The sequence below is a fragment of the Lathamus discolor genome, chromosome 2 (assembly GCF_037157495.1).
Source record: "Lathamus discolor isolate bLatDis1 chromosome 2, bLatDis1.hap1, whole genome shotgun sequence".
NCBI classification, from domain to species: domain Eukaryota; kingdom Metazoa; phylum Chordata; class Aves; order Psittaciformes; family Psittacidae; genus Lathamus; species Lathamus discolor.
The window spans coordinates 48,901,487-48,917,141 of NC_088885.1; the positions used below are offsets into that span (position 1 = coordinate 48,901,487).

The following is a 15,655-nucleotide window of genomic DNA, read 5'->3' on the forward strand; positions in this document are numbered from 1 at the left end:
TGCTCCTTTCTGGTGCCTTAACCCACCTACAGCACCATTGCAAATCTAGTTTCTCTTGTCAGGTAAGGTGCACAGACTTGATACAGCCTTCAGCAACTCCAGAACACATCAGGCCTTTAGGAAATTTCTGTCATTAAAGACTGGCATCTGACTAAGTAAAAAAAAAAAAAAAAAGATGACAGAAAGCACATTGACAAAGTCAGCACTAAAATCAATGCCTGCTCCCAGCTGCTGGATGGTTTTCATGGGGCTGCACACAAGGGTTTATTTCATTGGCATCGTGATTTGAAAAACAAAAAAAACACGTAACTAAATCTACTTTATCCTGGGGAGGGAAGAAAGACGCCAGTACAAATGGGAGAGGAGAACCACACAGAACTAGTATTACACAAGTAGGGCAAGTTTTGGTGGAAGCAGGTGGAACTGTGCAGCTACCAGCAGCTGGAAACAGGACCTCAGGCAGCACCAGGCAATGATTAATTATCAGCGCTGCCATTCCACTGCACAACAGGCGCCAGCCAGGCTAAAAAACAGTTTTCATCGTCAAAACAGTTCAAGCCAGAACTTCTCTTCTACTGTCAACTCCTTTGTATTGTATGTGCCATCATGGACACTGCACCATTTTCATTATCCAGCAGAAAGTCTGAATGCTTAAATTCTAACTGCTGCCTGGCACACTGAACCACCCTACCGAAACTCCCAAAACTAATACAGGGCACTTAAACTGTTAATGCAAGCAATTGGCTAGATGCTGCAAATGCTTACCAGTCCCATATGGGCAATACTGAGGAAGGGCATGTCCTGTTACTAACAAATATCCTCACCCAGAGGACACTCACAAGCAGCATCCACAGCACATGTGCAAAACGCCACGCTTCTCTAGGATGACATCTCTCCCAAGTCACTGGTACATTTTGGCCAGGATTTACAGCCCAAATTAAATGGTATTTCCTCCATAGGCTCCTGCAAAATACTTACATTCTGGACACTATGACCTGTGGGAATTAGAAAAGGTAACAACTCTAAGTATCACAAAGCCGGATAATTTTTCAGTGACACACTCTGGTCTCAGTGGAGTATTAAATAAAATTTCTACAGCAGTCTAAAGAGCAAACCGTGATGCATGACTAGAGTGGTTCTCCTAACCTGAAGATCAGCTGCAGAACAGAGGCACCCTACCAAAACCACTTCTTTGTGCAGGCTATTTACACACAGGTTTTAAAGTAGTAGTAATAACAACCTAGGCTTCAACATATACTCATCTTGCTAAAACACAACCAGAAATGCCCTTTCTAAAGTGTGTGTAACTTAGGCCATTAGAAGGTTTAAGGAGGTTACAAGCATCAAAAGTCTAAATCAGTTGCAATGAACCCTAGTTTGATTTAAATCCCTTAATATAAACCAACTAAAACCCAGGATTTGGTGTTCTGTCTCAGTCCAACCCTTTCATCAGTTGTGCCACCTTGTAACTTTGGTCTTTATTTCCGGTCCCTATCACCAGTGACATGGATTAACAGTTCTCCAGAGTACTAGCTCTTGAGAATTCAAAGTATGGCAATAAGGGATCCTAAAGCACACTGAAGGAAAACATGGTGTGCACAAAGAAATCTTCTACACTCAAGTAATGGCTAGGCAGCATCATTCAAGGGCCTCCAAAACCCAATAGCAGCGCTTACTATAACACCTCATTTTTGGAAATTCATTTCAACATTGCAAAGCTTTGTATTTTGAATAATATGGGTGCAAAGAGAAAACAACCTTTAAAGCTACAGAAAAATTGATGGTGGGGTACCCCAACAGAGAAGTTTCACGATACTGCCACTGTATTCTAAACATATAGGACCTGGTTTCGATTTCATGTAAAACATCCATCCATCCAGAGCACTGTGAAAAGTCACGTGGACCCTTTTGCATAATTTGCATAACAAAATGTACTTTTCCATACAAAACTGGAGAAGACTCTATAAGTGCAGGTCCGAGCACCTCTTCATTCTATATACTTAACAGGCAACACAACTATCTGCATTACCAAGAAGTCCTACCATGGGGGACAGACTTGACCTTCCACCAGAACTGCGCCCAGCGATGCCTCAGAAATTAACTTTCTGAGTAGAAAAGAGTGGATAATAGATAGGAAGATCCTTTGACTACCAACACCAAAGTGAAATACTAACATCAACAGCAACCTAAATGCCAGAGAGAAAACTTGCAAGAAAAAAAAGTTGTTGAATGTTTTAATGCATTTTGAATCATAATGAAAAACATTTTACATCTAAAAACAAATTAGCAGAATAATAAAAAGTGGTTCCACATAACTTACAAATTCTTTTTTTCCAAAAATGTAGTTTTCACTGATTTAGGCAACAAATAAGATGTTTCATTCCAGATCTTTCTGACTGTAATCACAAAACTGTGTGAAAATTGACACGCATTGCCTGAAAGACAGAAAAGCTTGATTTTGCCCAGTGATGAGTTCTCTGTGAAATTCTGCACAACACAAACTGTAACTGCAACTCTCCTCCATTTTATGAAATGCTGGACATTGTTCAGTGCTGAAAAACACTCTTTAGAACATTCAAAGCCATGAAATGTTTTCCACATAATTTAGTCGGTGCAGTATTATTCACCACCACTGCTCACGTGTGATTTGCTTCTAGGGGAACGGCAGCTTCCGTTTCACCTTTGGTTCAGTATATAAATTAAGCTAAGTGGTAGTTGAATGTTCAGCTGATTTAAGTATTAGCCTGCTTCTAAGAGCATGGCTCTAGCACCTTGTTTAGTTGATTTTTTCCAAAGTGAAAGCGTGTAATCATCCCATTCCTGGTGCCAGAGGATGGTCCCTCTGGTGATATAAAAAGCTTGCAGCAATGACAATTGAACTGCATAGAGTCTAGTGGTGCTGTAATACGTATATGTTAAAGAAGCTTAAACAGACACTTTAGTTTAGCAGGATCAAACCCAGTGACCCTCTCCTCATAATAAAAGGATAGTCATTGCTCAAAACATTACATGCAGGCCACGCTGGAGAAACTGCTTCTGCTGGCTGGACAGATATTTTTCTTTTTTAAACAGCACTGACCTGTGTAAAGTTCTCTCTGTTACCAACTGAAAGTGAGATTTTTCTTCTTCAAGAATAAAACCATCAACCCAACATCAAATGGTTTTTCCCTAGAGTTAAAATCCCAGGGGAAATAGAAGGAAAAAAAAAAGGTGAAAATAAATGTTGATACCATCCTTTAACTCTTGTTATCAGAAGAGTTAAAACTGTGCAGCTGCTTTCTCCAACCTCACCGGTTTGGTATTTTAAGATTACTTCAGTACAATTCTGTATATCTTGTAATCCCAAAAAAAAAAAAAAAAAACACCAACAAAAAAAACAAGCAACCCAAAGAGAAAAAAAAAAGGGCCCAAGCTACTATGATGACTTGTACTGTAGAGATACCACATACATTCTCTATTAAATACCTTGAGCTTCCTTAAGGTTATGCTCCAAAACTATGTATAGGACCCCAGTTTCCCTACAATTCCTCAGTGACACATTAATCATCCCATCCCATTGCACTCCAATGCCACTATTTGATAGTTAACAGTAGAACCAGTTAACACATCTGTCTTATTGTCATCATAAACAATAACTGTAGAGGACATGAGCACAGCTATAGTTTCATGAAATTATAGTGATAAGATAAAAATTCTTAATACTTAATTTATACCACTCACCATCAGCTCCATGATTCCCCTGTAAGAGTGCACCCCTGGCTTACCCACACCCTTCATCTTATACCATGATATGTCAGACAATTAGGGGCAGTATCTCCCTTTAGCTAAAAAGAAGTGTCTGTAAACAGCCTTCTTGTTCTTTGAAAGACATCAGCTGCCACCTGCATTTACTTCTATAATCAGCAGCTGCAGTGTGACACCCCACTGCCAGTGCAAGAAAAGCTAAGCACAGTGAGGAGCAAAACCAGAGTAAGATCATTTGGGAGAAAGAAAGGAGACCTGTGTTAATTACCCCCTGCTAGAACACAACAGAGGCTACAGCAGCCCTCACCAGGGCTGAGAACAGAAAGGTAACAGATGATGTTTACTTATCGTATTGCTCCATTAGCTTTAAGTGTTAGTCGTCTTGAGGATCACATTTAGTATGATTGTCTTTCGTGTCAGAGACAGTACTTCAGGCAGAGACCAAAAGTGCTTTCTTCTAGGCTACAGAGAGATCCAATGCATCTTGACCAACATTCACTTTTGAGGTAGTACTCATTTACTTTGTATTGCTGGCTCAAAATAAAAACATGGGAAGTGAACACAATTAAAAGTATGCTCACTGTAAGTATATGAACAAGGAAAAAATAAAAAACAACTCCCAAAACACTTCCTTTCTGGGCAGATCACCAAAACGAAGCAATCCTTCTTACAAAGGTCAGCTCACATTCACTGGTAAAGTCAAACTTTCATAAATGGTTTATAACAATAGCTATAAACTAAAGTGCTTCAAAATTTGCTTGACACGATCTCAGTGACTGGAATCACAATATTCTGGATTTTTGCTAGTATGAAATGCCATGAAATTTTAGAATCATTTTATATAAGAAGGGGAGAATGAATATTTTTCAGAAGTACAAAAAGCATTCCAAATAAACCTGGCAGTCTATATTCACGACAAGCTGCTTGCATTTTCCTTCTCAAATCTACTATTTCCCAGTAACAGGAATAAAAATGGAGTTGAAGTTGCACTATACTGCAGCACTAAAAAAAGTATTCCAAATCAGATGCAAACAGGAAAATGTTTACAATCATACAACTAGTGAAATTCACACTTCATTTCAAGGTTTTAGCCCTGCAGATTCTTTTTAGCACAAGGCAGATATGTAATAATGAAAAAACGTAACAGACTGCTATACACTCTCTACATTAATTACATAAGTTTCACATTTATGTCACAAATGTAATGCCCTACTGTGTATCTATTAAATGCTAAATAACTTATGAACATTTATGTGCTCTATGCAACAGTGAACATATTGACCAGTGGATGCCAAAATATAAAAGTTCATACACGAGACTAATTAAAAAAACAGAACAAAAAACATCACATTTTCTGTACAACTCATGCAAACTGTGCACAATGTGGTAACAAGAACATCTGCTTAAGTTTCCACTTAAGGAAGAGATTTTACAGCGACAGCAGACCAGTGTTCAGAAGAGTCTGCAGAAGTGTAGAAGTCCATGGCAACATAAAACACAAAATTCTTCCAGCATTTCATTTTTCTTGTAACAAAGCAGGGATATTGATGTTCCAACCAATAGCCTGACGATCAAATCCACATGTGAAGAGATTACATACTGGATGGTCCTCACTCCATGCTGAGCAGCACACCATTCTTCTGTGGCCCTGCAACAGTTAAGGAGAAAGCAGTATTATTTATATCTTGAAAGCTTCCATGTCATCAAAACATTGTAACTCAAAATGCAAACTTGCTAATGCTCATGCTAGTTTTTATAAATAGTACTAGAGAATCCCAAAGGTCATTGTTACTCTCACCTTTATAATGATGAGATTCAATATCAGCACCGGATCCATAATGACAGAAGCATATGAAGAGGTGCATCAAAACTTTGGTATTTCCAAGGTATGTTTGCCATCTCATTAAATTTTACTTAACAAAAGCAGATTGAATTTTGATTTTAGCAATTTTAAAAGCAATCTTAAAATATGCAGCTACTTGCTGGCAACTATGTTGCTATAAACCTGCAAGATTAAGTGTCCATCGTGTTCATAATTCAGAAAGATTAATACTACTGCAGGAAATATGTCATACTGAGGAAAAGCAATGCCTCATCTATTGTTCAAATCCAACAGTAACAAAAATGGCCCAAAGAGGATTCTGACCAACATTTAAGTTGTACCAAAAAATTTGCCATGATTTCAGTAGTGGCAGCCTGAATGGAAATATTAAGGGAAAAAAAAAAAAAGACTAAAAAAGGCTAAGCTTTAAAACCCCTTCTGAAACTGTGTCAAGAGCTGCTGAATCAACCCAAAAAAAAAGCCTATTGAAGTGGCACAATCCAATTAATTTCACTTAGTCTAATTTGCTCCATTAGTGATGCTTGCCATGCCAAATAGCACCACAAACGCACAAAACTTGATGGCTGCATCAAGAATGGCTTAGTACATGGTACCAAATACCAAGAATGTACGTGCATAAGCAGGGAAGTTAAAAAACACAATCAGCAAATCATACAAGGTGAGCTCACAAAACTGATCCCCATGTTTTTCCTTTTGTTTCTTCATTTAACAAGTTAAACACTGTGTAATTGAAAGGAAAAAAAACAAACCACCATATTAAACCTCTTAGTAAGCCACTTTCCTGACACAATTCACATCAAGACATCTGAAATGCCCTTACACATAATATGCATCTGAAATGCTCTTACACATTTCTTCCATTTCCTAAAGAAGGCGGTTTCACTTTAGTAAGGAGAAAAATGATTATGCCATCCACTTGAAATATCATTTCCAATTCCAATTAAAAAATTTAAAATGTTACTTATTTGCATGTTGGTCATTTTCAATAACTAACAATAGCCCATTTGTACAGACACGTGTCTGTCAGCATTTGTTCAGCTTTTAAGCTAGAGAGAAAAAAATGTTACTTTTAACCTTGTATGAAAGAGGAGCAGACATACTTTAAGGCTACAAATATTCAGTTACCTGTCTATTACTGCGAGGGAGGCGTGCTAATCGCACTCCTGACATGTCGAATAATCTAACCTGTCGGTTGTCATGTGGAAGGGCGATGATTCTTTGGCCAACACATACGTTAATCCTGCACAGAAGAGACAAAAGTAGGTGATGTACAAAACAATGAGAATAGAACTTGACAGGACAAGTTTAAGCTCATGGGAAGTGATACAGCTGAATTTTTTCCTGACTAAAATTCCCAAGTGAAAAAAGATAAAAAGTATTAAACCTTTAAGGTGTTTTCTACTGTATGAGATGTTCAAGGAGCCTTAATATCTGCATCCCATATAAAAAAAAAATAGTCTCAGAAAAGCAATACCATGTATTTACTGAAAATTAATGTTGACTGCACCTGAATTTTATAAAACCACTTGAGACCTTTTCAAAATCTCACAAATCTCAGCTTTAATTTTAGTGACTAAAATTCAATGTATATTCAGTGAACTGATAGAATGGACTATTTCAGTTGGAAGCAACCTATAAAAACAGTGTCTCTGCCCATGGCAGGTGGGTTGGAAGCAGGTGATCTTTAAGGTCCCTTCCAACCCTAACCATTCTGTGACCATGAAGCTCAACTGCCTGATCAATTCAGGGCTGACTAAAAGCTAAAGCATGTTATTAAGTGCATTGGCCCAACGCCTCTTAAGCACTGACAGGCTTGGGGCGTCAACCACCTCTCTAGGAAGCCTGTTCCAGTGTCTGACCACCCTTGCAGTAAACAAATGCCTCCTGAAGTCCAGCCTAAACCTCCCCACTGCACCTGTGAACTATTTCCACACATGAAAGAAAATAAGAATTAACTAAGAAAACGTGAATTAAGAAAAACAGTAATTCAGATCTGCTTACCTGTTGACTGCAGAATCTGTACGGATCGTTGCAATAGGAGACCTCATGTTTTTCAAGTCCCAAACTTTTACAGTACGGTCATCACTACCAGAAACAACATTGTCTCCCACAGTGAAAACTGCAGATGTCACAGTGCTAAACAATCAGAAGTAAAAAGGAAGATGTCAAGTTCTAAACTAGCATCTGATTTAAAGTTCTATTTTCTATTCCCATGTTTCCTTTAAAATGTTACTTGCCTTTTTGATTGTTTTTAACCAAAGTAACTTGAAATATTAAAACTTCAAGTGGACATTTTAGAATAAAAAAGTATTCTTACAAGAACCTCTGTCACTTAAGGTATACTGGACTTGACTGGCCCAAGCACTAAGTGAAGTCCAACAACAGCAAGTCACTTAGAGGCATCTCTCATATTCCACTGACCCTACTATGAGTTTGTCACGTCCAGTCTTGAAATCTTAATTCATTTTTGAAGTTCTGTATTAATGTCCAGCAGACTTATAAGACACCCAAAACTGAATTAGTAACATAACACTTCAATTCCTGTGCTCAAGTGTTTTGAGACTAGTAATCAAGTTTTTTAGTTTCCATCCAAAGACTTCTCTAGAACTCTCCAAAGGGATTATATAAAGAATCTTGGTTTAGAATTTTATTATCTTTGCATTTGACACTTTCATAGAACAGTATATTGCTGAGCTCAGATGAACAGTTCTTACGAAGATGAGCTTTTATCTTTATTTCACATTAAGAAATTAATGTTTTTGTACTACTATTTTCACTTTATTACTGCATAAATTCCTAACTCAAAACCAGTTACTTTCTGCCCACACAATGTACTAACAAGGCATTTTTGTCTCTCTCTAAAATCATCAGGGAAAGTTTCTCAACTCTGTCTCTACAGATTTGATTTAATGACCTATCTTGTAACTTGGGTCATGCACGTCAATTCCTTAGAATTTAGTAATTTTAATTTAAGTTGTCAGTTGTCACTGTCACTTCGGTTGTTCTGCAGCAATTGGAATTCATGTCCTATCCAAACTGCTGATTGAGATTAGCACTAGCCGGGTCACAACAGACCAGGTTATGCAAGCCTCTTAATTTATATTGACACCAAATTAAGTTTTAATTAGGATGGAGTTCCACTTTATTCTTGATACCAAGTTTCCTAATGCATTATTAGAGTGCACCTGAGCTATCAGGGAGACTATTACAGTAAGAACCAGGAGGCCTTCACCTAATCTTCTGGACTTTATGAACTAAAAGTCAGAACAGATATGAAAGCCACAACTAATAAGTTTCTTTCATCAGCCACCTTCACATTTTGGAAGAAAACTCATTCATGTAGTTAAGTTACTGCAGGATAGAGTTGGTATGTTCTTAGCACTGAAGTTTTCTCCACCAGTCTGACCTTCATTACACTCACCACCGTCTGCATTTCCTTCCTCACCAGCTGTTTATACAAGCTGTAAAATACCCTAGTAAAACATTCAGTCTTTTCACTAAACTCTGTACTGCTGTTACATGTCTGAAACAATGCTTATACATTTAAAATTCACTCTAAATCTCCATACTTTGCACACACATTAGGAGACTTCCTTATGCAAACAGTATAAGACATACAAGTCATAGAAAAGCTCCAGATGAATGAATATACAGCGTCTTTTAGTATTCTGCTGTCAGCAGACAAATCCGATCAGTTTTTCATCATACATTTTATTCCAGTTATAGTTGGAATATGTTGTGAAACTGTCTTAAAATAACTCTCCAATTTTGAATGTTGGGTTGGGCTTTTTTTTCCAGAACTTTAAACAGCTTTCCAACTTCTTTGATCTCATATTGGTTCTCCTTTATCACTTATCACTGTCAAACAGTTATATTTCTTTGACCACATAAAGTTATCTCATTTTTAGATTTATCATTTTTCAAATGAAAGCATTCAAAACTATCACCATGCAAACAGAATGCCAGCTCTAGATTAGCTCGACCCCTACTTGTCCTGTAAAACCAGAAAGATTCTCAGAAGAAAACAAAATCCTTTCCTGTGCTGTTTTTGGTTTAACTATTCATTCAAATATCACTGGGTACACTAAGAAAAAGTTTGTAAAAAAAGAAAAATGGGGTGAAGTTCTGCTGTAGCTCTCTGTTGAGTGGGAAAGTGATAGAAAAGCAAAGGGAAGGCTGTCAGGCTGTTTTCAGCAAACATCTTTAAAGGTGTTCAGTGGTCTTACTCCTCTCCCTCCCCTGTTCATTACCTTAAGGCACTGCAGGCTGGGATATGCACTGTTTGCAAGCACACGTGACTATAAAAATAGCCTTTTCCATTTGAATTCAAAGGCTAGATAGAAAAGGACTTTGTACTGAAGTATAATAAAGAATTTTGGTCACAGTTTCAAAGCAAACAGTATATGGACATACCGCCCAACAGTCTCAGATATTATACTTTTAAAAAAATTAAACATTACTCTCCTAGGACAACTTGAAGACACACTCTATTTAATTCTCAAAGACATCTCATTTTCAAAAGAGGATTGCAAGACTAGAAGTTTTAAGTAACATAATAACAAGGCCAAAAGCAGTATCAGTCTCACACTTGACATCTCTGGGGAAGTTTTATCAGCACCTGATTGTCATGTGAGTAAAGACCAGGCAGGTTTTTGTTTGGTTTGTTTTTTTTTTGTGGGCTTTTTTAAGTGGAACATTCCGAGTTCGTATTTCTAAAACAAAAAACAAAAAACCAACAAACATACATTTGAATTCAAGAACATGTACAACACTATTGACTTAAGACATGAGCAAGTGCTGTGCTCATAGGTTCTCTTATGTCCTACAGATCATGATTTGTCTCCACTGCTATTCCAAACTGGGGCATCTTAACTCATATTTTTGTTTTGGTTTGGGTTTTTGTTTGGTTTTAACTAAAACAGGATTTCAGCCAAACTAAGACAGGAAGCTGAGAAGAAAGGGAAGCAAAGCCTATGTTATAAGAAAGAGGCTGTCAGAGCAGCCAATATACAAATACTTTCAAAAGTATTGCCTCCCTAACCCCACCCATATCACAAAGACCAAGACTTATTCCTGTATTTTCACAAAGCTAGTTTTACTTTCTGGGTTTTTTACTAGCCTTCCATTTGTTCTAATCCAGCTAAAACTGTGGTTAACATCCCCTTGGCTAAATTAATAAAAAGCATCAACAAAAGATCATCAGCCCCTGTGTTAATGGAATGCTAGAAGACATTAGGCTTTTAATAACTCAAAAAGATGACAGGTATTATAGGACATCTAAAAAAAAAGAAAAATAGGCAAAGAGGAAGCAGTCTTATGACACTTCAAACTGTGGGTCCCACAGGGAGTTTGGTGCGCTACAACTGTTCTCCAGGAAAGCTTCAGCCTCCGCCAAACCCCAGCAAAACTCATTTATCTTGTCATAGGGAGCAGCCGAGCGTGTACTTCCAGCTGACAACGTGGCACTTCCTCACCACACACCGCTGCCTGGCCTCGAACATCCTGCTCCCTCCGTGGGTCTCAATCAACAGAAATACTGTAGTGCTAGCACTCCTCATTAGGCTGAACAGCTGTCTCCCCAGTCACACTGAGACACAAAACTGTTTTGCATAACAATTTGCTGAAATTTCACACATAGGAGAAGAAAAAAATAAGGGGAGAAAAGAAAAAAAAAAAGAAGAGAAATATGTTGAAAATGTTGGACCATGAAATGCTGATGCACAACCCTTACTGGCAATGCACCAGAAAAAGTTAACACTGCTGTTTCCATTTTGATTTGCAGACTATACTGGGATTTACTGTTGAACCCTGAGAGACATGTCTTCATGCCTGTGAAAAGGCATCTACCCATAAGCATTAATTTGTGTGTGGGATGAAGTTCTGGAGAAAACAGACTAAAGAGAGCTTTCAGATAAATTTATTCCATGTACACCACATTGCACTTAAACAGCAAAATTTGAATGCTCAAATAGCTCAAATATGCTCCCCTCATTTTAAGTAGTAAAATTCAGGAACAAAGCCTAAAGGAAGCTCGATATGGTACAGCATTTCCTGTGCAAGAGCATTCTTTTAGGGGGACAGAACAACCCCACACGGAGCAGCCTGTAGAGAAGTCATGATATGGACAACAGCTTGCCAATCTGAAAGAGCGATGGCATCGGCCACATAGTCCCAGGTAAGAAGCACACCAATACCTCCATGTCTGCGCATCCAGGTTTCAGAAGTGCTAAAGGTACTTGATTCTAGGAAGAGCTACACAGAGAATTCCCAAAGTCTGTGGATTTATCTCCCAATATTAGCAGAGGTCTTTCTTCCAACTTGAGAAATGGCAAGAACAAACCATGAAGGAATTAACGCAAAAAGGGGGTGGGGGAGAAATTCAGAGCCAACTGTTAGCACTAAAAAGTCGTATTTTTAGTATTTAAATCAACAATGGCTATTCCAGAGATATGCATTTCATGACATTTAGAGAAAATTGCCTTTATCTCCTTTTCTCTCTGTCTTAAAATAATAAAATGATACAGGATTGAAAACAATAACTAGCTTTTATGAGAATTACTCAATGGCAAGTTAGTAAATTAGTTAAGGTGGAGGTATTTTTCAAATCAATTCCATTACACTGATGATGGGATAAAACAGGTCCATTTACCCCTGCACTACTGCTGCGTTACTTAAGCTTTAAAATGACAACACACCATAAAATGTTATGCTCCACTCAATAAGATATAAAGAAAAGACCTTTGGCTATGCTCTTTCGTGGGTCATTTGAAAAAAAATGATAGCATTTCTTAGTGCATGCATTCAAGAATGGAGTTAAGATTCTCCCCATCTATTGTAGTGAAGCTTAAAGCACTCATAAGTAACTGGATACAGATTTATCGCCTACATCTTTTTAAAGTGACTGACAAAACTAACAGCTAACACAGAGTGCAGTCAAACTTTTTATATTACATACCCCAACCCCTAAAATAAAACATTTGTTGTTTGATTGTTTTTGTTCTGTTTCTTGTAGCTACAGAGCTTGTGATTTTAAGCACTTACAGCTTAAGGAGTTTATTCAATTTTTATATTTCCTTATTATTCAGAAAGCAATTTTTACTGTAAGGAAGTTTGCCAATGACAACAGAAAAGGTTCAATAACATAAAGGAAACAGAACTATCAAAAAATGTTATCTTTCATACTGCTTTTTCAGCAGTTCAACAACTCCATGACAGCATTAGGTTGAAGGAAGGTTAGAATAAAAAATGGGGTATTCAAGCTATGCAAGAAAGCAAAGACAGGTAACTTGGCTGAGCTGAAGGCACAGGAACAGTCTGGCCCCATCTGTCCTGAAACAGATTCACAAGTAAGCTAACAACATAGGAAGTTAGACAAATTCAAAGCTGGATGCTTGAGCTATCAGCTAATAACCTGCTAACACCTCTAAGAACACTACTGAAACCTTGACGTGCTCTATTACATAAACGTAATAAATGTGAACCAAAAGGGTTTTACATGCACATGTTTAGAAGCACAAAATTTTAAAAGTTAAACCTAGAGCTTAAAGTCCAGGCCATAGCCTTCATTTAGAGAACAGGAACGTGCAAATGTGGGATCAGAACAGTGTTTGAAAGCAAGTTTGGGGCCTTTTTCAATGAAATTTAAGAGAAAAAAAAAAGAAACACAAACCAACAGCAGACAGAACAAGGCAGGAATACTAACAGTAATATCAGAATCATCTAGTTAATCAGTAAGGCTTGGGGAGAAAACTGAATGTTTCATCAGAAATATTTTGCATTTCTTACAGAAGCTGGATGAAAGATTCACACTGCAAATGCCTATGGCAATCTCTGATTAGAAACAACAGAAAAATGGTAGACAAAGCATCACTTACGGCATTAACAGCCGAAGCAAGAACAGGACTATCTTGAAAAGGACAGACAATACTGGTTGAACTCCACTGACAGCATCCAAATAGTGACATTTTGTTTGGCGCAAAAGACTCCCTTTCCTAGCACAGCATTTAGTCAAAGGTGCAAAACTTGCATTTTTAGAACTACATCTAGCTGTAGTTCACTAAGAAAATGTGGCTGAGTAAGAACACCTAGCAGTGACCTTATAATACTGAGTATATCTAGAGTAAGACTACTTTCCAAGAGGGATGCCCAATTACATCACTGCCTGAAGAAAAGTCATCTCCCCCTTGGTCTTCAAGAACAAGAGACACATCTCGGGGTATGAGAATTAAACCTTGCAGAATAAAGAACCTAGGAAAGCCAGCTGACCTTGGCAAACCCAAGTGCCCACAAAAATAAAGCAATTATTAGTTTCTTGACACAGAATGCCATTTTGACATTAATTCCCAATTCACTAAATGTCAGAATACAGTCCAGCATCCTAATCAGCTGCTGCTTAAGTACTTTCACATTTTTTAATTCAGATTTTCCAGGAAGCTTTGGATTTTGAAGATGAAAAGTTAAAGAACCAAGACGTATTTGCAATCCTCTATTTCCAAAGGTCTTAGGAAGATGCACAGGTCACCATCCAGCGGCATATTCAGAGACATACAGACAGCAAATGAACAGGAACTTTCCTTTCTGGCATCCTACAGCCATACAACCAGAGGGAAAGGAAAAAGAATATGCTGTTGTCTGAAAGACTCATCAAGCACATATGCAAGAGCATGTCAACACCACAGCTGTTCAACTAGAAAAGAATGGCCTTCAGAGCCCCAACAAGACACAGTTGTACAGGGGTCAGCAAACAAAAGCAGAAGTGAAGCTGGAATGAAAATTGCCACATAGATGCCAGAACCATTTTGCTCTTCAGAGCAAAGCCTTAATTCAACTTCGAGTTCAAATCAATAACCTCTAAATTAAATAATTTCTCAGTACGAAAACAGTTGGTGTTATGTATTATCAAACATGTACTTTAAAGCAGTACCTGCTGGAAAAAAGGTGCTGGAATTTGAATCTCCAGTATAATTTTTGGAGGTTTTAATTCAGGAGATCCATTTAATTAACATGCAACAAGCAGGCGTCTGGATGATAATACAAATGCAACCTTTTCCCAGGGCTACTTTAAACATCTAAGCAGGATGTGACTGGGGATTAACAGCACTAGTAAAATAAATCCTTGTTGCTGCACACACAAAATTAGGCAATAATAGTCATATTTTACCAAAAATCAGTCTTATTTCCTCACTATTTCATTATTTTTTAAACAGTAGAGGATAAGCGAAACAATCTGCAGACATGGCAAACCTAAAGGAAACTGTGACAAGATGTATTTATCACTATGTGAGCAGGGCACAAGCAAATGAGTCATGTACTGAACTGAAATAGTCATATATATAAAAAACGCAAACAAGCAATGTTTACAAATGTGGAAACTTCCCTAGGAAGTTTCAAGAAAGACCTGAATGCACTTTGAAGACTCAGCCAAATGCTGTCTTTAAGTGCTATAGTACTACCAATATACTAAACTCAGTCTGTGGACATATAAACGTCAAAATATGTTAGAAAACACACTTTGAGACAAAATAGGTAACTCGGAAAAAAGAACTGGTACTTTGTAGAGAAGAAAATACAGGAAACTTATCACAGAATCATAGAATAGTTAGGGTTGGAAAGGACCTTAAGATCATCTAGTTCCAACCCCCCTGCCATGGGCAGGGACACCTCACACTAAACCATGTCACCCAAGGCTTCATCCAACCTGGCCTTGAACACCGCCAGGGATGGAGCACTCACAACCTCCCTGGGCAACCCATTCCAGTGCCTCACCACCCTAACAGGAAAGAATTTCCTCCTTATATCCAATCTAAACTTACCCTGTTTAAGTTTGAACCCGTTACCCCTTGTCCTGTCACTACAGGCCCTGATGAACAGTCCCTCCCCAGCATCCCTATAGGCCCCCTTCAGGTACTGGAAGGCTGCTATGAGGTCTCCACGCAGCCTTCTCTTCTCCAGGCTGAACAGCCCCAACTTGCTCAGCCTATCTTCATACGGGAGGTGCTCCAGTCCCCTGATCATCCTCGTGGCCCTTCTCTGGACTTGTTACAACAGTTCCATGTCCTTTTTATGTTG

At 38.1% G+C, this 15,655-nt stretch overlaps 1 protein-coding gene across 2 annotated transcripts in view; it reads right to left on the bottom strand.

The window, feature by feature from the left end:
* Window positions 1-4,612: 4,612 nt before the first annotated feature.
* Window positions 4,613-15,655, bottom strand: part of WDR37 (WD repeat domain 37) — a 40,718-nt gene continuing 29,675 nt past the window's right edge. For both annotated transcript variants that reach the window (XM_065666761.1, XM_065666760.1), the window contains 3 exons: window positions 7,589-7,723; window positions 6,713-6,827; window positions 4,613-5,392 (listed from right to left, as the gene is read on the bottom strand). In XM_065666761.1, the coding sequence (XP_065522833.1) occupies window positions 5,261-5,392; window positions 6,713-6,827; window positions 7,589-7,723 (382 nt within the window). In that variant the 3' untranslated portion in view covers window positions 4,613-5,260. The remainder of the gene's footprint in view (window positions 5,393-6,712; window positions 6,828-7,588; window positions 7,724-15,655) is intronic.